Source organism: Chionomys nivalis, chromosome 19 (assembly GCF_950005125.1).
Source record: "Chionomys nivalis chromosome 19, mChiNiv1.1, whole genome shotgun sequence".
Classification (NCBI taxonomy): domain Eukaryota; kingdom Metazoa; phylum Chordata; class Mammalia; order Rodentia; family Cricetidae; genus Chionomys; species Chionomys nivalis.
In genome coordinates, this window is record NC_080104.1 from 46,782,051 (window position 1) to 46,807,580 (window position 25,530).

The 25,530-nt window shown below is 36.3% G+C and overlaps 1 protein-coding gene across 4 annotated transcripts in view; it reads left to right on the forward strand.

Moving 5' to 3' along the window:
• The window catches only part of Jmjd1c (jumonji domain containing 1C), a 163,982-nt gene that overhangs the window by 69,503 nt on the left and 68,949 nt on the right, over nt 1-25,530 (forward strand). For 3 of the 4 annotated variants that reach the window (XM_057751048.1, XM_057751047.1, XM_057751046.1), the window contains exon 3: nt 23,813-23,926. Coding sequence is in view for 1 of the 4 variants with exons in the window: in XM_057751046.1 (XP_057607029.1) it covers nt 23,813-23,926 (114 nt within the window). In the remaining 3 variants the exon portion in view is untranslated. Of the gene's footprint in view, nt 1-20,048; nt 20,192-23,812; nt 23,927-25,530 lie in introns of those variants that run through there. The other variant, XM_057751049.1, reaches the window with a different exon arrangement.

Sequence of the window (25,530 nt, forward strand, 5' to 3'; positions counted from 1 at the left end):
CTTTTAGAAGTAAGGTCAAGCAAAACAGTTCTTTGGCATGAAGTACATTCTCTTAATTGACTTGGCACAAAATGGTGATCAAGCCCAGGACATTAAAAAAAATCATCATAGATCCTTTCCTCTAAATAAAAAGAGGACAGAGGCAGAGGAGAGTTTGTAACAGACCTTCATGTATTTAGTGTTTGAGTTAGAATCTGGTTTGATTATTCTTTAGATCTGTTACAAGACTGTATGTAAACTTGAAGTTGTGTTTGTTTAATAAGTGGGGGTTCCTTAATTAACAACTATGTCATTTGTTTCCTATATCCCTGGTGTTCCCACCTCTAGCTGTGCTCAGTCATTAGATGGGACTGGCCATGAGATGCTTCTTGAGAAAGGGTACTTGAATGGCACATTTAAAAAGTATGCATGTGGACTTAATACTTTGGAAATATAGCTTCTCTGATTTTAAATGTAAATCTTTGTGTTGGAACACTTCCTAGCCCGCTAATCCGGAAACCCGATGACATTTTATTTTCTGACCACCCCCCCTTCTGTGGTTGTTGGTTTTGGATTTTTTTGTTTTTTTTTTTTTAAAGATTGTCAAATGTTCTCTTTGTACCCAAGTTTCTGAAATTTGATTGTTATGTCTCTTTGAATTGCAGTATCAAAGCTTAACTTTCTTCAGTCCTGGGAAATATTCTCTTCTCTCCTTTCTATTTTCTGTTTTCTCTGGTGATAGACTCCCTGCTTTTTTTCCTCTCAGGAAAGAATCAGTCTCTGATCAGTATGAGTCTGTCAGGGTTCTGGGTACAAAGTAAGGAGAGAAGACTAAAAGTTTCAGTCTTTAGCTGTAAGTGTGCAAATTTGTTTGATTTTGATCAAGCACAGAAGTGACTTTGGGTTGTTCCCTAGAGGCCTTATTATTGTTGTTTTAAGTTATCTCTATGTATGTATGTGTGTATGAATGATGGAACTTGAGCTTTAGACTACTAGCCTGACCTTCAACTTCCTTCTGCTTTCTCTGCCTTGAGTGCTAGTATTAAAGGCATGCACTACCACCACCTTGTCCAAGAGAGGTGGTCTAATAAAATACATATAATTACCTATCTAGGTGTTGTGTAAGCTTTGAAAAATAAGGTAGAATGCTTGACCACAGTGCGTCCTCATCTTGATGAATATGGTAGTTGTGATGAACGATCATCATTATCAGTTTGACTGGGCTTAGGATCACCTGGAAGATATACCCTGAGCTTGTTAATGAATTTTTAGAGAGCTTTCACAGAGAAGGGAAGACCTGTCTTGCATATGGACAGCACTATTACATGGTCAGTGTCCAGGAGTGAATGAAAAGGGAAAAGGAGATAAATGGGTGAGCAGATCATTTATCTGCTTTCATTCCCTATGGTTGTCATAGCTACCTCATACTCCGGCCACCACACCTTTCTATAGTTACAGAGGACTGTACCCTCAAACCAGGAGCCACAGCACACCTTTCCTTGAGTAGTTTTATTAAGTATTTTGCCGCAGTAACAAGAAGAGCAATAAATCTAAAGGTGAGCCCTGTAGCAATTATTTATATTTACTCCAACGTTTAGGTAATGTATTACTTCAATAGTAGTATGATGTTAATAGTTATTGTTATTTAACATTCTTACAATTCTATAGATTGAAAGATGGATTTAATAATTATTGAACTTGCATACATATTTTCAAAATACTTTGGATTTTGTTGTTGTTGTTGTTGCTTTTTTGTTTTTGTTTTGTTTTGTTTTTGGTTGGTTTTGGTTTTTTGAGACAGGGTTTCCCAGTAGCTATGGAGCCAGTCCTGGAACTAGCTCTGTAGACCAGGCTGTCTTCGAACTCACAGAGATTCGCCTGCCACTGCCTCCCGTGTGCTGGGGTTAAAGGTGTGTGCCACCACCGCTCAGCTATATTTTAGAATTTTTAAGATAAAAATGCAGAATAAGCATTATGTATTAAGAAGATTATAGCCTCCTCTCACACATAACCAGTCTAAAGTTTGAAGATCAAAATGCAGAAGCTATAATGATCCAAAAATATCTAAAATTAGTGTCTCACATATATTTCAGTGTAGAGTTGGGAGCTGAACCCATGATCTTGCATATGTTAGGTAAATGCTCTACCACCAAATCATAGTCCCAGCCTTCATGGAGGTATGTGTGTGTAAAGTGCATTATTACCTGACCACTTACTGTTGAAACACCTAATGCTTTTTATATACCATTTGTATTGATGGTGTTCTCTGTTCTTTTTTGTCCTTACTCTTATTGGGGATCAAACCAGTGCTTGTGCCTGCCAGGCAACATTTCAACTACTTTGCTGCAATCCTAGCCTGTATATTACCTAGTTAAACACAGCCCATATGCAGTCTGTTCATTATCTGAAACTGCATCACTATATGTAGGAAAGAGTTGGTACTATAATAGCCTTAGCTTATGTTGAAACAAAGTGAAGCAGAGTTTGATTTCTTACCTCTGTCCTTTTCCCTTGTACAATATAATTCTGTAACTGAATGCCCTACGTATTGGAAGCTAAGAATTGTTCAGTGTGGGAACCATCTCAAGATACTGATCACAGATGACACAATTCTGTAATAATCTATTCATTCATCGTTCATGCCTTTGTCTATATGGGTTATCCAGGTTCACTAATCTTTTTGTATATAACTTTGATACAACTGCTTCTGAAATTACCATAGATTGGATGGTGAGAAATTTTTACCTTACCCTATATTAAATATGCATTAAAGGTTTACAAATAAAATAGTAATAAGGCTCAAAGAAATTTTCATTGAAACAATTCTTTGGTTTACTTACAATTTTAACATTTTATTAAAGGGGAGTGTAATTGTTAATACTAATGATAAATGTTAATTTTTTTACATTGTCATTAAAATACTCTCTGAATATTTGATACTGCCAGGCAAAGAGCATCCTCAGCATTTTTCAGAATTGTGATTGATATTTTGATGAGATGATTGTCAAGACTGAGAATGACACTTTTGAATAGATATATAATACCAAATGGAAGAAATATGTTTAGGGCCTTTTCAAAAATTACTGGAAATTCTGCCCGAACCCCAAGCCAAAGTCATCATATAACATCCAACTGAAACTCAAATGGCATTTTAGGGGGCAGGGATTCAAGACAAGGTTTCTCCATGCAGCCTTGGCTATCCTGGAATTTACTCTGTAGACCAGACTGGCCTTGCCTCTGTGAATTTGAGGCCAGCTTGGTCTACAGAGGACAGCTAGGGCTATGCAGAGAAACCCTGTCCCAAACAAACCAATCAACAAATAGAAAAAAAAAAATACTGTGTATATGGGGGGAAGCTAAAAAGTAAAATAATTATTAAAACAAAATAATTATTAAAATGCACTTAAGTTTGATTATAGTCAGTATGAACTTATTTTCAGACATTGTCGGAAGCATGATTCTCAGAGGAAATCGTACTAAAAGTCTCAGGACTAGTCCATGGAAGCGTTATTTTTATGAAGTGGATCCTTTAGAGGACTCTTGATACACACCTTTATATGCTGTAGGATATGTAGTTAAAGAAATACACACATGTATTTTAAAGTTTGGCAGTAACATATATTCTCAAATGGTTGAAGTGGATTTTGGTTTTGTTTTGTTTAACAGATTAAAGGGACTAAGAAATTGCTGTCTGTGATTTCTGACTCTATCCACCCATTCTAAATAAATTCTCAGTGGTCTTACTATATAGGCTAACATCATAGTTAGTGTTCTTGTTGTAGCAAATGGTACCAATAATACGTTCATTTTGTATCTTAGTCAAAAGAACTTGACATTTAGTTTCCTGCACACCTAGGAAAAATCAGTTTACTAATACAAATGATTAATTAAAAATGCTATTTTCATTCTTGAATGTTCCTATTTTGAAGTAAAGCAGGTGATTTCTTTTTCTTTATTTTTTAAAAACATACCATTCTGGCTGTGGATCCTGAATTCTCATTCTCTCAAATGTAGCCAGCAGTATGAGAACGTCTGTGTCTGAAAAACAGAGACAGCCTTATGCCCAAACTTCTGTTACCAGTGCCTTTTGATATCCAGTATGAATTATTTTGTTTGAATTTCTGACAGTGGCAAAGGCAATAGCTAAGTATTCACATTTTAAATAGCTTTCAAAAGCTGGAAATCTGTGTAAACTTTTTTGTGGGGACTCACTTTGGAGTCTTGAGAGAACTATTTGTCTCTGCCTCTCTGTTGTTCTGTCACTGTGCATACTGAAGCAAGGGGGTTGTAAATTCAGCTTTCTGTAGTCTGCATAGCCAGTTCCGAGTCAATTCATGGAAACTGAAGCTATAGTAGAATATTATTTTTAAAATATCAGATATAAAAGTCCTTGGGTTTGATTTTCTTGAGTGAGTGTCTGATTTTCTGTCCCAGGGTGGTGTGGAGCTGGTGATGACTTTCCTTTTAGAGTCTGGTCCCAAGTGCTGGGGTTACAGTTGTGGTCACCCTGTCCAACTTCAATGTAAATTTTCTTTTTCAGCTTTTCTTTGTTGGTTGTCCCATTTCTCTTTTCTCCTGGTAAGATTACTTTCCTGTGTAACTAAAACTGTAGTTGAAGTTCTTTCATCCCGATTTTACCTATCAAGTCTATAAACCGAGCTCCTTAACCATTCAGATTTACAGTTCTGTTCAGCTTTTTTTCCCTTTTTAAAATTTTTTATTTATTCATTTTTGCATGTAGGAGGATATAAATATAGGCCAGTGGTCTAGTATTTTTAACTTTACAAAAAGATAACAATAATATACCTTTTGGGGAAATATTTGTCTTACTGAGTTTTAGTTAGGCGTGAGTTCTGTGCTGTTTTTTTTTTCTCATTAAATGTTAACAAGCCAACAGAACAGTTAAATAAGATTTAATCAAGAAAGGTGGAAATGGTGCTCAGTTGGTATAAACTTGCTGAGAGTACACAAAGGTCAGGATTTAATCTGCAATACCACATGAGTTAGTGTGGTCGTGCATGCCTATAATTTCAACACTTGAGAGAGGGAAATAAGGGGTGTTGGAGAGGGTCCATATCACCCTCAGCTACATAATGAATTCCAGACCAACTTGGACTATATGTGACTCTTTCTCAAAATAAAAGAAAATTTTGTTTGAGTATGGTGGTGCATACCTTTAATCCCAGCTTCAGAGGTAGAAGCAGGTGTATCTCAGTTCCAGGCCAGGCAAGGCTCCAAAGTGAGACTGTCTCAACAGCCCTCAAATCCCAACAAAGAAAAAAAAACATCTATAAGAGAAATATATGAAAGTGTTATGTATTGGGGTTTCTGACAACTTTTTAATCTTTTCCAGTTACATGTTAGATGTGTCTGTGATGCACCATGTAATCTCTCAGAACTTCTGTACTCTGTAGTGTTCAAATAAGTGTAGCTTTATTTCATGTGATGAAAACTTAAAATCCTTTTAGCTGTTAAACAGTAATATATCTGGGCATGATGGCACACATTTAGTCCCAGGATTCATTCAGCAGGGCAGGAAGGTGGATCTCCTGAGTTCAAGGTCGGTCTGGTCTGCAGAGCAAATTTCAGGACAGCTAGGGTTACACAGAGAAACCCTGTCTTAGGAGCAAAAAAACAAAACAAAACAAGAATACATGGCATTATCCTTATCTGTAGTCACATTACTGTACCATAACTCAGTCATCTGAGCGTTTTCTAGATTTTGTATCAGTTGAGATTTTGTAGTACTTCTTTTCATGCTTCTTTTTCTGCGCCTGACTTGTTGAACTTACCGTAATCATAATGACCTCTATTTCTGTCTGTGATAGAGCAAATGGTTAATCTTCAGTCACTCTTGTTCTTGTGGTGGAATAGTATTGTACTACTATATCTACACATCAGATCCCTTGGAACTGTAATTACAGTGGTTGCGAGTTGCCACGTGTATCACAATCTGAGTATTGTGAATCTGAGTATCATAATCAGATTCTCCAGAAGAGCAGCCAGAGGTCTTAGTCTGAGCCATCTTTCCAACCCCACCCTTATTTTTTTGGATGTATTCCTTTATCCTCTTAAGTCCCCTCTCTTGAGACAATCTCATTTTGCCCAGTCTGGCCTCAACTCCCTGTGTGGTAGAGATAGTCTTGAACTCTTAATCCCCCTCCTTTCACCTGCCAGGGGTTTGGATTATACTGGGTCCTTTCCTTTTACACCACTATTTAAGAGGCACATCTCATTAATAGGTGACAGAATTCACAAAAATCTTTTAGTGGCAGTTACTCAAATTTTTCTCTTTGTAACTTGCATATGTTGGCTATTTTCCAGGAACTATTGACTGAATCTTTTTTTTTTTTTTGAAGAACTTAAAAACCTGATAGAAGCTACTTTTACTAACCGCCTTCTAGAAAAGAAAACACTCATGTTAAAGAAATGCTTGCAGATAATTACAGTGGGTTTCTGAATTTAAAACAACCCATTTAAAAAATGTTGTGTGTGTTTGCATACACACATGTATTTGTGTCTCATGACAACTCAACAGTAGTTCTCTCTTGTTCCATGGCTTCTAGGCATTGGATACTGTGGTCAGGACTGGTGATACAACACCTTTATTTGCTGAACCATCTAACACTGTGGTTCTCAAACTGGGTTGGGAACCCTTTCGTGGCCGAATGACCCTTTTACAGGGGTTACCTAAGAGCATATGCATATCAGTTTCATTAGATTCATAACAGTGGCAAAATTACACTTAAGAAGTAGCAATGAGGGACTGAAGAGATGGCTCAGAGGTTAAGAGTTAAGACTGTTTTCCAGAGGTCCTAAGTTCAATTCCCAGCAGCCACATGATGGCACACAACGATCTTTAATGAGATCTGGTGCCTTCTTCTGGCCTGCAGCATACATGCAGACAGAACACTGTATACATAATTAATAAATAATAAATCTTACAAAAAGAAATAGCAATGAAATAATTTTATGGTTGGGGGTTTGTCTTAGTTAGGGCTTCTGTTGCTGAGGGACACATCATGACCAAAAAGCAAGTTTAGGAGGAATGGTCTTACACTCCCATGTTGCTGTTCTTCACTGAATGAATTCAGGACAGGAACTTAAGCAGAGCAGGTTCCTGGAGGCAGGAGGTGATGCAGAGGCCTTGGAGGAGTGCTGCTTACTGGCTTGTTTTATATGACTTGTTCAGCCTGCTTTCTTACAGAACTCAGGACCACCAGCCCAAGCATAGCCCCACTCATCATGGCTCGGGCCCTCCTCTATTGGTCATTAATTGAGAAAATGTCCTACAGTTGGGACCTTCTATAAGAGTAGCATGGGTTGAAACATCTCTCCAGCCACGTTTTTGCTTTTAAATCTGTGATGTAGAATAAAATGGATAAAAAAATTTCCAGTATATAAAGATATAATGAAAGCCTTAGTTGAAACATTCCTAGTTCTTTTAACTGTTTTATATATAGATGGATCTTTATTGTGTAAATGATTGTTTATATCCTAATATCCTGGGATTAATTAATGAAGTTTTATTTTCATTTAAAATGTTTTCAATATTCTGTCATGTTATTTTACATAATTGAAATATATTATCTTTAACATTCACACCAGCCTGAGATTACAGTTAGTAGTAAAGGTGTTGCCCAGCATCTGTGAGTTCAGTGCCTATTATGGGGTGGAGTTGTGGCAGTTTATACCAAATAAATTTGATCTTTTACACAATTTTTGGTTAGTTTCATTTTTGCATCATATATAATCTTTGTGCCAATGCTTTACAAGCTGTGGATGTCTCAGTTAATGTATGTTGGATGAATTGCTTCCTAATCCTTTTTTGCATCTAAAGCTGCCTAACAGGTTTGACCACCTCTTGTTCTAATGTGAGCCTGTGGGGGTGGGGTATTGCCCCATACTTGAGTAGTAATCTTTTGGAACCCAAACAGGATGTTTGAGGGTTCTAATATTAAATTTAATTATACAAGAGCAGTTTCAGATAGTGCTTATCTTAAAATGACTCAGTCTACTTTTTCTAAACTTTATAATAATGTGAAAGCAATATGCATTCTGTGGAAAAAATATACTTTGAATTTTGAGTGTTGGTCTTTTCTTAGAGGCTAGGGATATATGTGGAAGAGTACTCTTGGGATACTAGGCAATAGAAACAAGTAGCAACTCTATGTCAGTCTTGAATTCCAGTGGGTGAAGAGCCCAGTACTCCCCGGAGACTGGCAACCACTAATGAAATTAGTTGAGATAACTGAAACTTTAGCATAAAATAGTTTGTATTAGATAATTTTGACTAACTTGTTCATATTTCTGATTGAATTTAAGAAACACCAAGCAATCAAGCATTGGTGACGCACACCTTTAATCCCAGCACTCAGGAATCAGAGGCAAGCAGAGCTCTGAGTTTGAGGCCAGCTTGGTCTACAGAGCGAGTTCCAGGACAAGCAGGACTGTTTCACAGAGAAAAAAAAATAAAAACAAAACAGACAAGAAAAGAACAATCTGCCGGGCGGTGGTGGCGCACGCCTTTAATCCCAGCACTCGGGAGGCAGAGACAGGCGGATCTCTGTGAGTTCGAGACCAGCCTGGTCTACAAGAGCTAGTTCCAGGACAGGCTCCAAAACCACAGAGAAACCCTGTCTCAAAAAACCAAAAAAAAAAAAAAAAAAAGAACAATCTTCTGGGCATGGTGATACATGCTTTTAATCCCAAAATTTAAGGTAGGCAGATAGATCTCTGTGTGTTCAGACTAGATCTCAGTGCATCTAGAGCTATACTGTGAGACCCTGTCTCAAAAAAAGAATAAGTGGCTTTGGAGTTCTTCAGCACCATACATAAATTGTGATTTAGATAGATTCTATGCAAAACCAAATAGCAATAAATTTTATTTTTCAGGCATATAACAGTGAGTAGTACAATGTTTACTAACTAGTGTTAATCTAGTATTTGAAAACTGGCTTTGTTGATGCTGAGTATTATTAAAATCATAATGATCAGTAAATTAATATTATAAAGTACATATAATTAAATCAAAATATGTCTAATATATCAAAATCAGGATGCTTTCGTCTTTCAGTGATGGCTGTCTAAAATTTTGTTCATATGACTGAAGAACCTGGAAAACTGTTGCTGCTATTGCTCTTTTCATACAAATAAATATACAGATACACACAAATAATACATTATATATATTTGGGAACTTGCTCTGCTGTCAACTTTGGAATGTATCTTATTTTATCATGCTGAGTTGGCCTTGTCCAAAAAATGAAGTTGGTGTCTAAAAACATTAACTTTATATATGTTTTTCATTTGTACAGTAATATGCTGTTAAATGTAAGATCTTATCTCTGGGGTTGATACAGAAACTAATAAAGTATTCCCTAAATAATGGAAACAACAGTACAAACCTTTGGGTACATAGCAATTCTGGGGGTAACATGGGATGTATAAGGATTTGTCATGCTCATCCCCACCTCAATCCCCCCCCCCCAAAAGGACTAGAGATGTTGCTTAATGGTTAGTGGACTAGAAGCCCATGTATCCTAGCACTGCAAAAAATTATGCTAAGTGAAATAAAACCTTACAAAGAAAGATAAATACTATTTCACATATGTGGAATTTCAAAATGTTGAACTCTATATAAACATAGCAAAAAGGCTTGGAGAGATGGCTCTGCAATTATGAACTCTTACTGTCCTTGCTAAAGAACCTGTGTTCAATTTCAGCACTCACCCACATTGGGCAGCTGACAACCTCCATCTGATGCCCCCTTATGCGCACATGTGCTATACACTCTCCTCTTCCCCTACACATATGTACAATTCAACAACAACAAAAGAACCAGTATAGAATGGTGAATCCCATTCTGACAGATCTTAGTCAAGTTTAGATTTTCAGTTACTTTGAGTAAGTTGTAAGCAACTTGTTTATAGCCTGATGACCATAGTTAACAATACTATCATCTATCACGTATATTTGTAACTTCCTAAGAGAAGTAGATTTAAATTTTTCTCCTCATACACAAAAAGTAGCTAGTTAAAAGTGGTAGATGCTTAACGAACCTGATTGTGGCCGTCACTTTGCAATATGTGAAGTCATAACATTATACACCTTGAATTTATTTTGGTATCAATTACGTTTCAATAAAATGAAAAAAATTAAATGGAAAAAAATGTGCTGCAGTTGATAATACAAGATTAAATATTGTAGTTTTAGGGCTTCTTCTCCTTTGGCCACAGTCTTGAGCCAGCTCGTTCCGGGTTCATAGTTCATGTGACCTGAGAAATTTTTTTTTGTAGCTTCACAAGCAGTTTAAATCAGCCTTGAAATCTTTTCTTGAATGATTAACTATGCTTCTGGCTCTTCAAATCTTTTCTTGAAAAACTTCCTCTTTGTTCCACTTCAGATAGGGATCAGAGATAATTTAGTCCTCATCTGTTTAAAGCTTCCAGGGAAAACTACCTTTGTGTTCATAGTGTTTACAAATTGGTCTTAGGTTTTCTGTTCCTATGTAATTTTGGGAAGAAGCATTGCCACTTCTCCAACCTGCTATTTCTGCTGCTCAGTATTTTAGGAAGGAGAGAGCTCTTTCTGAGAGGATATCTTTCTACCTGGGATCAGAGTTTCTCCTTTTGCCTTAGGGTTTTCACACTTGTTAGAGGACTTCTTCATGAGTCCCAGCTCTGCACAGACAATGGCTTGCTTTCTCATGTATGTGTATTTGTAATGTATTTGAAGATTTTTGTGGTTATTAAGAAAGGAATTAGCCGGGCAGTGGTGGCGCACGCCTTTAATCCCAGCACTCCGGAGGCAGAGGCAGGCGGATCTTTGTGAGTTCGAGGCCAGCCAGGTCTACAGAGGGAGTTCTAGGACAGGCTCCAAAGCTATAGAGAAACCCTGTCTCGAAAAAACCAAAAAAAGAAAAAAGAAAAAGAAAAGAAAATTAGTGAGGTTGATACCATGTCTAGTAAAGGAGTGGGGGTGGTCAGAGCATTTGTGATAGAGTAAGTTTCCCCAGCTTAGATTCAGCCATGGAATTTTTTTTAAAAATAAGGATTCCTGGGCTCCTCATACTTACCCTAAGTTGGGGAAAGACTTAGAAATATACATTAGTTGAAGGTTTTCCATATAGTCGTGGAACTGACTAAAGTTGTGTCTCAAAATATTAACTGTTGTGTATTTCTGAGAAAGCCATCAATAGAGTTTATCAAATTCTCAAAGGGTCAGTGTTGTCAGTTATGCTAACATTAGAATTGCCTAAGGACTTGTTAAAGCTTAGGTGTCTGTGTCTCCCTTTTAGGTTCTGTGTCTGTAAGTCTATCGCATGCCCAGGAATTTGCATTTTTAACTATTAATAGTTCTTCAGTATAGTTGATGCTACTAGACACAGGAGACTGTTTTGAAAAACAGCTGGTCTAGGCCTTGGCTAAGGGTATTGTTTCGGCCTTAAGTTCTGGCGGCAGAGTAACCTTTCAGTATGCTTATCAGTTAATAACAGTAATAAATAGAAACACAATCAACTCTAATTGTCACTGCATGAAGGTAAGGAAAACTTATTTTTGGCAAAGGAAATAGCAGAACAAAAGGCCACAGGCAGTTTTCAGAGTTGACCCTGCTAACACACTTAAGCTTCATGAAGAATTACTTCTACACACATACTGTAGAAAGTGCTTTTCTGCTTTGTAAGCTTGAGGCCATCGGTTGGACCCCAACCTCAGCTAACACTCATGCTTTTGAGACCCATATAAGCAATATAGCAAGTAGTCCCTCAACGTGTGTGTATGTGTGTGTGTGTGTGTCTCGGGGGGTGGGGGGGATGGGAGGGAGAGGGGAAGGAATTGCTTTATTAAATCAACAGGAATCTTAGCCTAGTCTATCTTACAGGCCATCTGAAACTTTGAAGAAAACTAGGGCTATGGAACAAGTCTTTATTATAATCCATGAAATATATGATTGTGAAAATTTTCTCATTCACAGAGAAATAAACTGTGCATTGTTAATCTCAACTTTCTCCTTTTCCACTTAGCTCTGAGAACCTACTTATCTAATCCTTTACAAGGGAATGTAGTTGCTGAAAGTGCTTAGGAAGCCAGGCATGGTGGTTGGTGCCTTGTAATCCCAGGACATGCAAGGCTGAAGCATGATAATTGCCAGGAGTGTGATGCTTGCCTGTCTGCCTACTAAGCTCAAGTCAATTGAGTTAGGGTGAGACTTTGTCTCAAGAAAAAGGAAAGGGAGTGAGGACGGGGTCAAGTTAATAAGTCCTTATTGCTTTGTGGCCTTTGTGTAAAGGAAATGAATCTTTTTTTTTTTTTTTTTAAATGAGAGTTGAGATTCAGCTTGTTTGTTTTTTCTGTGCTTTTTGTAGCACATTTCCTAATGTACAACATGTTAGAAGGAAAGTAAAGGACATTTTACTTGAATCATTACTGTCTTATAATTGAAAGAATCAAGTGCCCAAGTGTCTAGTTAGCTATATGAAGTACTTCTCTTTTCTGTCACTTTTGTGTGTCAGGACTTGGAATTTCATGTTGTAGAAATATTGGCATAAGTGGTAAATTCTTAAAGGTACATCTTTAAATTTGGATAGCTTGTTATTTTTTTTACTGTTTTCAATCTAAATACTAAAAATAGGCAATCAATATCATCTTAAACTTACTCTTTTAAAATTAGAAATAACTGCTGCGTCATATCATGAAATAGAAATTGTGAATTCTCTTTTCATTGAGAAGTTCAGCTTTGCATACTGTTGCAAATATCAGTTTTTGACTATCCCAAGATGGGTAATAGGAAATAACTGTAAAGCCTTATTGGCTTTTACTGCATAGGAAACAAGTATTTGCCATGTGGAAAGGAATTAAACTGGTAAATAAATAGATGTCTTAATACAAACCACAGTGAAATGATTGGGAAATTTGGAAAATGCACTTTAGTGATAGTTTTAGACTGAGAAGGACAATGAAATTAATCATATGTAAGCATAATGACAGATGTCCTCTTCTGAGGATGTATACTTGATAAGAATCATGGCCATTTATTTGAGATTAACTTCACTTTATTCTGATTTCATAATTATTTCCATTTTTAAAGATAATTTATTTATTTGTATTTTATGTACACTGGTGTTGTTCCTGCTTGTATGTCTGTGTGAGAGTGTTGGATTCCCTGGAACTGGAGTTACAGACAGTTGTGAGCTGCCGTGGGGGTACTGGAATTGAACCTGGGTTCTCTGGAAGAGCAATCAGTGCTGTTAACTGCTGAGCCTTCTCTCCAGCCCTCTAATTATTACCATTTTAACATATGCTTTACACGTATGATTGTATTGATTTGTATAGATTTGTTATTCCTACAAATTATAATAGTTTTTCATTGCTAAGAGATGAAAGATGTGTGGATCATGGAGATCTCATCCTGCAAACTTTCCATGTGGTTTTGTGTCTGTTACTTGAAATAGCCTTTATTTAGCCTCTATTTATTAATACATTTTGAAATAGGATTGTGCTACTTTGTGTTCTGCTACCATTGCAATATATGAACATGCAGCAACCTTTCCTGCTCATTTGTAGTAGCAGTACTTTTGCAACGTTTGGTTTGATGTTAACTGAACTCTTAAAACATTAAGGAATTTGAAGAAGAAAATAGTAGAATCTTAAAATATTTTATAAACAAGTCCCCATCTGCATGAAAACTGTGATATCTTTTGGCTTTTGAGATGAGGTCTTTCAGTGTAGCCCTGGCTGGTCTAGAACTGACTGCAGATTTGACTAGCCTCACACTCAAGAGATCCACCTTCCTCGCCTCCTATTACTGGAATCAAAGGTGTGATCCACCACACCCACCTTTGTATGATTATTAATGATTTTAGAATTTGATTTTTTTTTCCTTCTGTCTCCTTCACTCACATGTATTGGGTTCTTTGTCTGGAAGTCTAAGATTCTGTTGCCTTATACTTAGGCTTGTGAAATACATAGGACATAAGATGTTCTTCCTCCGTTCCTCCTTCCCTTCCTCCCTCCCTAACTTTTTATTTTTATTTTTATTTTTTTTTTATATTTTTGAGACAGGGTCTCACTATATAGTGTTGGCTGGCCTGAAACTTGATATGTATGTTAGACCGTCCTGTAACTCTTAGAGATCCGCTTTCCTTTGCCTCCTGTGTGCTGGAGTTAAAGGTGTATGCCATCTTGTCCTCAAGGTTTTCTTTCTTAAGTTTAGGTATTAATTCTTGTTCCAGTTATTCTGGTTTAGTTTTTTTGAGAAAGGTTACCACTATACCCAGTCTGGCCTGGAATCTAATATATATGAACTCAGAGTTCATACTCCCTCCTGTCCCATCCTTTCAGGTGCTGGGATATTCACAAGCATCTGATCCCATGCCCAGCTCTTATCATTTGTTAGCTTGAAGATGGTTATGAGATTGATGAAGGGTGCACATCCCTTATTAACACTGCTGGTAGTCAATACCTGTAGAACTGTCATGAAACCCATAGTTCATTGACTTATCCTTTGCAAGATGTGTTGATAAAAAAATATGTTAAAGTCAGGCTTCCAGTATCTTAATACCATATTCCTCCATTTAAAGTTCAAAGGTTAAAGTTTAATACAACAGATGGCAGAATACTTTGCTCTCTGCCAGCCTATGCCAGCAATCATGAAAACAATATAATTTTATACTGTCTTACAGTGTAAAAACCACTCCACCTCCAGAGTACTGGAATTCTTACTGCCATAGCCTACAGAGATATAGTGAAAGGAAATTCATAAAGATTCACATTAGGAGGCAAGTGGACTAATCTGGGTTAATTCTGAAAGAGCAGTCTCAGGTGAGAAACTCGTAAACAATTCTAGAGTTTTAGAGTGTGTCTCATCAGTATAAGAAAGCGTAGAAAGGACTGGGGATAGAGTTCAGTGAGAAAGTATGAGGGTCTAGGTTTGTTTTTCCAGCATCTTAAAGAGAAACAGAAATTTAGATGGAAAAGTTTTTTAAAATTTCAAATTCAGCTGTAATTGTAGAATTTAAAAACATTATTAATTTAAGCAATTGACACAACATCTGCAAAATGCTGTTATCAAGAATATAATGAGAATGAGAGAGGGATACTCGTTCTCCAAGTTAATTTTTAACAGTTAAAATTTTATGTTATAATCACCAAGGTTGTGTCTTCCCTAAAATACCATAAATTGTACCAGGAAAATGGCTTGTCTTTAATTCATCTTTTTATCATCAGAGCAAGCCAACAAGACCCCACATAGATTTCTTGACTGAGTGTGCTTCTACTTACGGGGGTGAGTGAAGTGAGCTTCTGTTTTGATTTTTAAATCTGTGTAGATTTGAAAATGCATGACTGTGTAGAGGTCTGGGGTTGGTGTAGGAGTCTTCCTTGATTGCTTTTCTGCCTTACTCTTTGAATGAGGGTTTCAATCAAACCCGGAGCTCGCCAGTATGGCTAGTTAGACTTCTCTAAGTATCTCATCTCCATCATCAGAGCTAGACTTACAGGGGAACTGCCACATCAGAAATAAATGTAGAACTCAGTGTAAAGGCATAAAGCTATAATCTGCAGCCTTTGCAATGTATGCAGGATCTGTATACATTGAGTAATGAAATATTAGTCCTTTGGGTATTATCATGATGGAGGAATTTTGTACTTAAATATTTTCATAGATAGGGCCTGGCGGTGGTGGCGCACGCCTTTAATCCCAGCACTCGGGAGGTAGAGGCAGGCGGATCTCTGGGAGTTCGAGACCAGCCTGGTCTACAGAGCTAGTTCCAGGACAGGCTCCAAAGCCACAGAGAAACCCTGTCTCGAAAAAAAAAATTTTTTTTCATAGATAATACAGAAAAAAGTGCACTATGCTATAAATATTTGCCAGAATCTAGTTAGACATATTAGGCCGTGTCTAATTGAGGTCCTTGTAACTATGAGTGTTTGTCTATTTTTTTTTCCTGTTAGTATGTTTTTGTTTGATTGATTTTTTTTTTTTTTTTTTTTTTTTTTTTTTTTTAATTTTCGTTTGTTTGTTTTAGAGACAGGGTCTCACTATACAGTTCCCTGTCCTGGAACTCACTGCCTAGACTAGGCTAGCCTCGAGCTCACAGTGACTACTTGCTTCTGCCTCCTGCCAGTATTATCTTTTAAAATAGTCTGTAAAAACTAGGCCATTGCACACAGAAAAGGTTTATTCCCTAGTATTCTCCCTTTGATTCTTGCCCTGACCGAAGTTTTTGTTTGTTGTTCTTGGGGTTTTTCTGGTCTTTATTGTTGGAAAAATCCCAAGGATTTCACTCTTCCATATGTATAAAGGTGTAGGATTTACATTTATTAGCCAAACTAAAATGTAACTAAAATGCCCATTTAACCCCTAATTGCATTTACACCTTTCTTACATTATTAGAAAGAACAAATTTTCTTTGGAAAGCCAGACAGTGTTGCCTTCCTTTTAGCTTCTGTTTACTTTCTCACCTCTGTTGATTTATTCAGCTTGTAACCTGGAAACCAGCTAAAAGGGAAGGAAGTAAGAGATGTGTATTTCTGGTCAGTAACTGGAGTAGTTTCCTCTTCCTCTAGCAGGATTGAGCAGCTAGCAAAGGCCTCTTAGCCTTCACCAGAGAGCAGGGCAGGGTGGGGGTTGATGAACTGCTCCCTTTCTCTGTCTAATCTGAGTTTCCCATTCCTGATAAGCTTTACGAATAAGAGAATTAAGGACTTGGTAAGACTTAGCAACTTTCTGTATCCTCACTACACTTTGTGTGTGTGTGAAACAAGGTTTCTCTTTGTAGGCCCTAGCTGTCCTGGAACTCTCCCAGTGGACCAGGCTGGCTTCAAACTCCCAGACCTGCCTACCGTGGCCTCCTGGGTGGGTACTAGGACAAAAGGTGTGCACCACCACCGCCTGGCTACTTCACTGTTTTTATGTGTTCGAAACTTGTTAGGATTACAATAGCAAACGTATTAATGTATTTACCAACATGTCAAAAACCAGTTCAACATTTAAAAGTATCCTGTTGCATGTCACCAGCTGCTTGTATGTATCTCTATAAATCTTTGTTTTACATCAAGAATTGTCTAGGTAAGTGTTCTACGACACCTTTTTACTTTATTTCAGCATTGATATAGTTTGAAGTATGTTTAAGATGACTGTTTGGTTCCTCACTAATGATCTTAGTTATTCTGATTTTATCTTAAGGTGCACGGATGAATGACTGTGACAGTTGGGTTGATCCTGTGGTTCTTTGTGCTGTTGCTTCTGTTGGAGTCTGATAGTACTTGAGCAGCATTTGAAAAGTCTGTTGCGTTTATAATCAATGCTAAGTATATGGTGTATTATTACAAGATTAATCTTGAAAAATACTAAACTTAGACTAATATGTATTGTACATTTTAGAAATGTAGTATAAAAAGGTACTTAAAATTTGATACTTAAATCCTTAGGTATATGATACATTTGGTGGCTCAGAGTTATTTGGGACTCAGAAAGAGATTGATGTATGAGTTCATTGGTTGTCCTTTGTAACATATATAACTGGTTTTCCCCTTCCTGTGTATTTTCTATGTTGTAGGAATGAGTTATTATGATTACATATTGTGATTTTTCTTGATAGCATTATTTAAAATATTTTATGCTAAAGCAACATTTTAGTACCATCCATTGCCTATAAATTATTTTATTTTAGTACCACCTATGCTCTATAAAATAAAACCAAATAAAAAAAATAGAGTATATTTACTCTTATACTTAGGATAATCATTGCCTATCACTTCATCTTTACTCCATGCCCATTCTTGGTTTTAGGGTAAGGTTTCAGTCTAGCCCAGGCTGGTCCTAAGTTTATGCCAATCCTCCTGTACCAGTCTCCCAGTCATGAACCACCACACCCAGTAAAGCTTTATTTTCACATTTTTATTGCATGTGTTTAGGATAAGTATGTTTCTTCATGTGATTCTTAAATGGAACTGAAAGCATTCAGGTAAATATTAACACTGAGGTCTCTGTGTCAGGAGCTAGTGTTTTATTTTATGTTGTAAAGATTTAAAATTTGATTGTTCTGGCAGATGAGTAGATATGACTTAATGTTTAGCATGAAGCCAGAAATCATGCTTTGCATCTCTGGCCCTTAGGTTGTTGAGTGGCTGAAGTTAATATTTTAGAATCACATAAGCCTCTATTTATAAGATAAGAAAACACTGTCTTGGTCTAGAAGAAATAAATGAGCAACACATGTAATTTGAAGCCCTTTAGTACTTTCATTAAAAATTGAAAAGCAATACACAGGGAATTATAATATTAACCAACATAACCAAAATGTCATTATAATCAGTGTGAATTTATGATATATCTTAGCGTGCATTTCTTTTGTTTTGTGCAGACAGCATAATCCCACTTCAGAGAACTACATTTTAGATGCTACATAGCCACACACTTACTTCACTTAATATTTATTGTATAACATAACCCTAGAGTTATGAACTAGCTTTCCTTTTGAATAGGGTGCTTCTGAGATGGTTGTTTATATCATTTTATTTTACTTTATTACACCTATTTAATTTTTAAAATTTTTGTTTTCTTGTGATAGCATTCTGCTAGCCTTGCTGGCCTTGAACTCACAGCAGTCCCCTCATCTCCATGCGTGTTGATATTATAGGCTTACAGGCTTGTGTCAAATGAAGTGCTTCTCACTTCCCCCGCTTTTGTTTTTGGAGAGACAGGGTCTTAGGCCAGGCTTTTTTCCTAAACCAGTAGGTAGCTGAAGATGATCTAGAACTCATTATATTTCTACTTTTCTTTTTTTTTTTCTTTCTTTCTTTTGCTTTTTCGAGACAGGGTTTCTCTGTGGTTTTGGAGCCTGTCCTGGAACTAGCTCTTGTAGACCAGGCTGGTCTCGAACTCACAGAGATCCGCCTGCCTCTGCCTCCCGAGTGTTGGGATTATAGGCGTGCGCCACCACCGCCCGGCTATATTCCTACTTTTCAAGGAAAGGAATGAACCATGACATTTAGCTTCACAATTTTTAAAATTGACTTTTCTCTTGAGTTTTTTTTTTAAAACACCTTAAGACAAAATAGCTTTTTACTTTTGAGATTATACTTATGTTTCTCTTTTCCCTTTTCGTTCTCCAAACCCTCTCATATTCCATCCATTTTCCAAACCTTATTGCTATATTTCAAATTCACAGCCTCTTTTTTAAAATCGTTTTTGCATGTGTGTATGTATGCATATATATGTATTCATAAGTATAATCTGCTCAGTCTCTATAATGTTACATAGCAAAATAATTTTTAAAAGCCCAAGCCACAGGTTTTAAAAATAGCTTAATGATAAATACTCTTTGTTTTTGCCAACTTGATATTACACATTTTTTAGATTCATTTGCTTTCTCGCCTTGTTAATTCTGGAAAACAAAAACTTTGTATTTGCTTTATGAAGGAGACAGTAAACTTGAGCTCTTCGTCTCGCCACTAGTCTGTCTTTGTCTGTTGTTAAAATTATGAGCCAGTCTCTATGGCCGCAGCCAAATGAGTAATCACCAGTAATGTGACTCGTGCTGGAAGTGACTCCATCAGCACCTGTGACGGGGGATTAGTTACAGTTTACAGAGCACCGCCTCTTCCCTTCTCTCAGTGCGCCCTAAGCCAAGTACTCGTTCTCATTTGGGTGTCTGTGCTGTTGGAAGCGACTGCAGTGTGTTTCCATGCAGACGGTACAGTGGGAAAGCTTCCTCTAGCTAATGGATGGCTGTTCTCTTTATTTGGAGTATCTTACTGGTTATGTAAGCGACCTCGGGAGAAATTATCCTGACCCAGATCGGAGGATGCAGTAGTGCTTCAGTTGCAGGATTTCTTCGAATCGTTAACACCACAGTGCTGATGACAAAGAGCAAGTTGTAATCCTCATCACTGCCAGGGCTGAGCCGGGCAGACAGAAAAATCGTCATTTGCTGCTCAGAGGCTTGTAGGTTACAGCCTCTGCTTGGGTTTGTGGTCTTGGCTTTTCTTCCTATACAATGACGGCGCTGCAAGTGAGCTCCGAAATGCTTAGTTTGAAAGCCATTTGCCTGTGATTGTTTTTGAAGACTAAAGAAGTATTTATGCTTGATTAAAAAAATACAACTCAAGAACAGAATGAAATGTCAGCTATATTTACTGACCTTTAAAGCCTTGGCTTGGATTGCTGAGATTTAAAGATACTTTAAAATTCTCAGGAACTAAGTACGGTTTGTATTTTTCTGCTTCCTTTTTCTTTTGTCTTTATTACATTTGGTTTTGCTTCTTAGCCTTAGGAATTGAGGTCATTGCCTTTTATAGTTCTAGGCTCAGCGTTCTTAGTTTTAAGATTTCTAAAACTATTTAGGAAGAGGTTTACTGTGTCGCTGACAATTTAGTAACACTAAAAAAAATTAATTTAAAAACTAGAGTTTAAATGTTTTGAGTATTTGGGCAGACGTGTTTAGACGGCAGTGTTTTAAGGGAAGTAGGAGTGTTTGTTTTGTGGGGTTTTTGTGTTGTCTTTTTTGTGTGTGTGGTGGTGATATATATTCCCTTCCCCACCCCCAGCTTGTTTTCTAACAGTATCATGTTTTCAGTAGACCTGTTTGGGTGGGAATTTGGACTTTGTTCTTTCAAGCAGTTCCAGTCCTTTTTTTTAAATTTTGTAGGCTAAACCTTGACTTAAAATGTGGCCTAGATCATTTTCAGTTTCAGTATTTTTCTTTGTTGAGATTTAAACTTGTATTTTTGTAGTTAATGAGCTTGATTTTTTTTTTTTAACTTGAAAAAGGAATTGTTTAATGTTAGCCGGAGATTGTTAGAAACTCTTGCTGCAGACATAAACCCCACGAATTTCCTGTTAAGTAGTAGATGGTGAGTTTAATGTGTTTGTCTGAGCAGCTGAGCTGTATTTGAGAACTGTAGATGATTTATTTAAAAATATTTTTTCGGGGAGGGCTCATCTGTTCGCCTCTTCCTCATGTGAATGGAATGCGGTGCAGCATGGAGCCCCAAACAGGACACAGTTGTTCGAGCATTCTTCCTATAGCGTGGTAGGCCTTTCTAGAAATATAGGTTCTCAGCAGGGTTTATTTTGGCTTTAGACTATTTTTAAAGTTTGATTAACACTAACAGATGACATTAAGGGAGTTCTTAATCCACTAATAAAATGGAAAAATGTTTTGTTTCAATTAAATGTTAAGTTTTAAGTTAGTGTCTTTTATTTGGGCTTTCAAAGATCCAAGTCCTTTGTGATTAAGGCCATATTCTACTGGGGTTGCTCCCCCTTAGGCTGAGGAAGTTCCTCATAGAATGTCTTTAGAGTGCTGAATTAGTTATGCATGAGTTCTAGTTTCTGTACATTCCAGTGCATCTACAGCAGAGAAACTTTTGCTATGGATTCATTATTAAAGCTACAGAATCCATTTGTTTCCATTTTAATGTGAACATGTTTAATTTTTGATGTATTAGATACATCAACTTATTTGACATCTTAAAAAATCATAGTATATATTTTAACTGTGTTTTTCATGTTTGTATTTATACTTTTAATAAAGTATTAGCTTTAAACTGGCACAGTTGGTAATTTAATATTATTTAATGTTTCTTTAGCAAGCACTATAAAGTGTTTCTACTTGTTGAGGGTATGTTTGTATTTTAAATGTAATTAGACATGGTATCATTTGTAAATGAGCCTATTTATTTGTCATACATTATTTGCCACCCACATTTTATCAAAGGTTTTCAATTAAATACCTTCACATTTTGAGAAATTATTTTATCTAGAAATTGAACCCTTTTATAAGTTAACTGAAAGTAATTTGAATTATGTTAACTTGCTGTGTTTTATGTCAATACCTCTGGTCTGCCTTTAAAATGAGAGCTCTTGAAGATCTTCTCAGGAATGTTTTTGATATTATAAAATGACTGGATCTCAGGAAATGCAAAACACCTGTATTATTTGCCTAAGAAAGAGGCACTTAGGACTAAGTTTACTTGTGTCAGAGCCTACTAAATTGAATTGTGTTTTTAGCCACTTAGTAATCTTTTGTGTATCTTTTTTTGTTAACCTTTATGGCTTGGCCTGAAGTGTTTGGAAAAGAAACAGATAATGTCCAAAGATTGAAAGTCCTTTTGAGAATGAGCCAGTGTTTGTTTATTTACCAAAACTAAACTAATAGAACTATAACATGAAAACTTTTCTTTGTAGAAATAAGGTAAATTAATAGCTCTTCATGTTTACATATTTTATATAACCAGATAGCACATACTTTTAAAAAAGTGAGTAAATTCTATTAATAAGTAATGATAGGATTTTATGAAATAGTAATTTTAGGAATCTAGGCCCAAGAAATTGAAAAACATTGATATCAGTGAACAGTGATAGATAACCAAGTAATGTGGAAAATTTTTATTGTGAAAATGTATTTTCCCACACAAAATATTTTGATAAATATCTAATACTTGAAAGGCTAGGCTGGAACATAGTAGAACATTATTGTAATTAGATTTAATTATCACAAATGTTAAAAATTAGCCCAGTATGCAAGAGAGGGATTTTGTTTATTTTTATAGTTTTTGGTTCTAGAGATACAGGATTCTTGTACATGCTAATAAATTAGCATATTCTGTTACCTCTTGTTCTGAAACTTTTCTGTATTTCAATTAAAGAAAATGTTACTTGCTCAAGTTCATTGTAATAGAAAATAGAGTAGAAATGAGGTGTGCTTGAAATATTTGTTCTTGTGTCCTTAGCTAAAAGGTTGTAGATTGCAGTGAATATAAAGTCCTGTTAGGGATTTCTTAAATGTAGAAATTAATTCTTTAATTTTAATTTAGTTTGAAGTGAACTCACTTCAAACTAAAAGTCTTGACTTTTTCCCCTCAGTGTTTTGTGTTTCTTTAAGACTTAATGACTACAAGTGGATAAACACAAACACCAGCAGTTTTAGGGATGGGGAAACATTTATTTGTCTCTGGGAGAAAAAGCTTTGTTTTGTGTCCAAATGGTAACTCATATTGCCTTGTAATGTGAAAATTTTCCTCCCCCTCCCCCTCTCCCCCTCCCTCTCTGTGTTTAGAAGCCCAGTTGGTTAATTGCATTTTTCAGATTTTTATTCTTTCATGGGAAAGCCACAGTGTTTTTTTAAAGATGGTAGAATTCTGTTTTCATTTGAAAGTTTTTGAAATAAACAGTAGTATAGATACATGAGTGCATTTCATTTTTATTGAAGCTGACTACTAAGAATGAGAATGTGGTGATAGTCATTTAAGAAAACAAACATGTTGTTCTTCCTTCCTTCCTCTAACTTTCCCATCTCCCTTACTGCAGTGTGGTCTCAACTCTCTTTTAACAGACCTGAGACAGGAGACTGCTGCTGTGTAGACTGTGTGGCCTTTCTTGCTGACCTCTTCCTGCTGCCCTCTGTTTTCTCCTGAAGTAACTAGATCTGCGCTTGTTCTTGGAGCAAGGCGGGGGTGGGGTTAGCTCAGATGTTTCCTGATCAGTATTAAAATTAGATAACTTCTCTCTTGATGGTTTAGAAAAAAAGAGGGTAAATGTGTTTGACTTCTTCAGAAGCAGTTTCATTTTTTTAGTGTTAAGCAGGAACATATACATGTATGTTTGGTAGACCCTTTTCAGAAATACATAATGGCTTACTTCAGTGTAATTTTTAGCTTATTTACACTGGTTGTACTTAATTCCTTTTTATTGAATACAAAATAGTCTGTGGTTTGAATAAAAAGCATTATATGTGACAATGATATTTAAACATGTACTCATGTACCCTTTGAGTATACAACCCGAAAATAACCATTAGTTGTTTTTTTTTTCTTCTTTTTGACAGACCTTCAAACCATTGGTTGAAAATAGTATACCTAGTTCGATTACTGCAGTAGAATTTCTTATAGATAAGCAACTGGATTTTTTAACAGAAGATAGTGCCTTTCAGCCATACCAGGTAAGAAACTGTACACTACTTTGGGGAGAGTTACTTGTTCATGAAACTTCATTCATATTCAGGTATTCTTAAACTTAACATACTAGGTATATAAGAAAGTGAATGCATTCAATATATTTTGATTATAACATAATTTATCAGTATATGAAGTATAGAGCTGATGTCTTGATGGGAAGAACAAGGGTTTGCGTTACTGATCAGAATTGTGCTGAAATTGTAACACTAAGGGAATTATTGGAGTAGTTCTTTTAAGTTTGTGAAAATGAGAGCAGTTTCCTTTCTGTAAACATTGTTTTCTAATTTGAATCTTACATAAATTTACATTTGTCTTTTACTGTTATTTCTCTCTCTTACATAGTGTAGTTATTTTATTTTGTTGTTTGGTACTGTAAACTTTTATTCTTGGCTTACATTTATGGCTAAAATTCACAGCAAATCCCAATTTAGTGATAGAGGCATTGAAACTTTTCCCTTGGATTTTATTTTGTTTTTGTGAGTGTTGTTTACTGTAGGCCTCATTATCCTTTGTAAAGTCATTTAAATGTGCATATAGGTGCGATAAAGGGTATCTCCAGTTCATAGTGTTTTGTCCTGATTGCTGTATTAGCACTATGGCAATTTAACTTGGGTCTGAAGTGTAATAGTTATATACATACTACTTTTAAAAATTGTAGTAGTAGAAAGCAGCAAGGCTGCATCCCGCCACCCGGCTAGCTTTAACCGAAATAATTACAAGGAAACTGTATTCTTTTAAACATTGCCTGGCCCATTAGTTCCAGCCTCTTATTGGCTTGCTCTTACATATTGATCTAACGCATTTCTAATATTCTGTGTAGCATCACGAGCTGTCTTACCAGGGAAGATCTTAACCTGCGTCTGTCTGGAGTGGGAGAATCATGGCGACTGCCTGACTCGGCTTCATTCTCCCAGCATTCTGTCTGTTTATTCCACCCACCTAAGGGTTGGCCTATCAAATGGGCCAAGGCAGTTTCTTTATTAACCACTGAAAGTAACTCCTCCATCAAAAAATAAAGTCTCAGTGGTCTAACTGCAACATACTTGTTAAGAAGAGTGTGCTAACACTGGTGGGTCGTGCTGCCCTGCTCCCTAACACTTAGAAACATCTTTCAGATTCTGGTAATTTATTTTCTTTTTAATAACAAAAGCATAGGATCTAAAATTTTCTGTAGTTTGTTGAATTGTGCTTGTTCACAAGTGATCTAGACTGCTTTTCTAATAGATGTGTAAATCAGCCTTTGGCTTAGACAGATCTTGTATCTCTGAGAAGTGAGGTGACTCGCTGAAGTGGTCCCTTATTTGACATTTAATAATTTATGTTTGCAAAAAAGCAGATTTTAACCTAAGAACACTTGACATTTAGAATTTCTTAGTTTATAAGAAAGTTATTATTTTACAAGCAAGTGTTTAATAAAATAAAAATGCATTCATTCATTCACTTATTTTGAGATAGGACTGTAACCCAGACTGTCATACAACCTGTGAACCTCATGTTTTAGCCTCCCCAGTGCTGGTATTACAGGTTGTATGTAACCTCACCTGATTACAAAAATTTTTTATATTTAGATTTTTTTAAAAAAAAATCT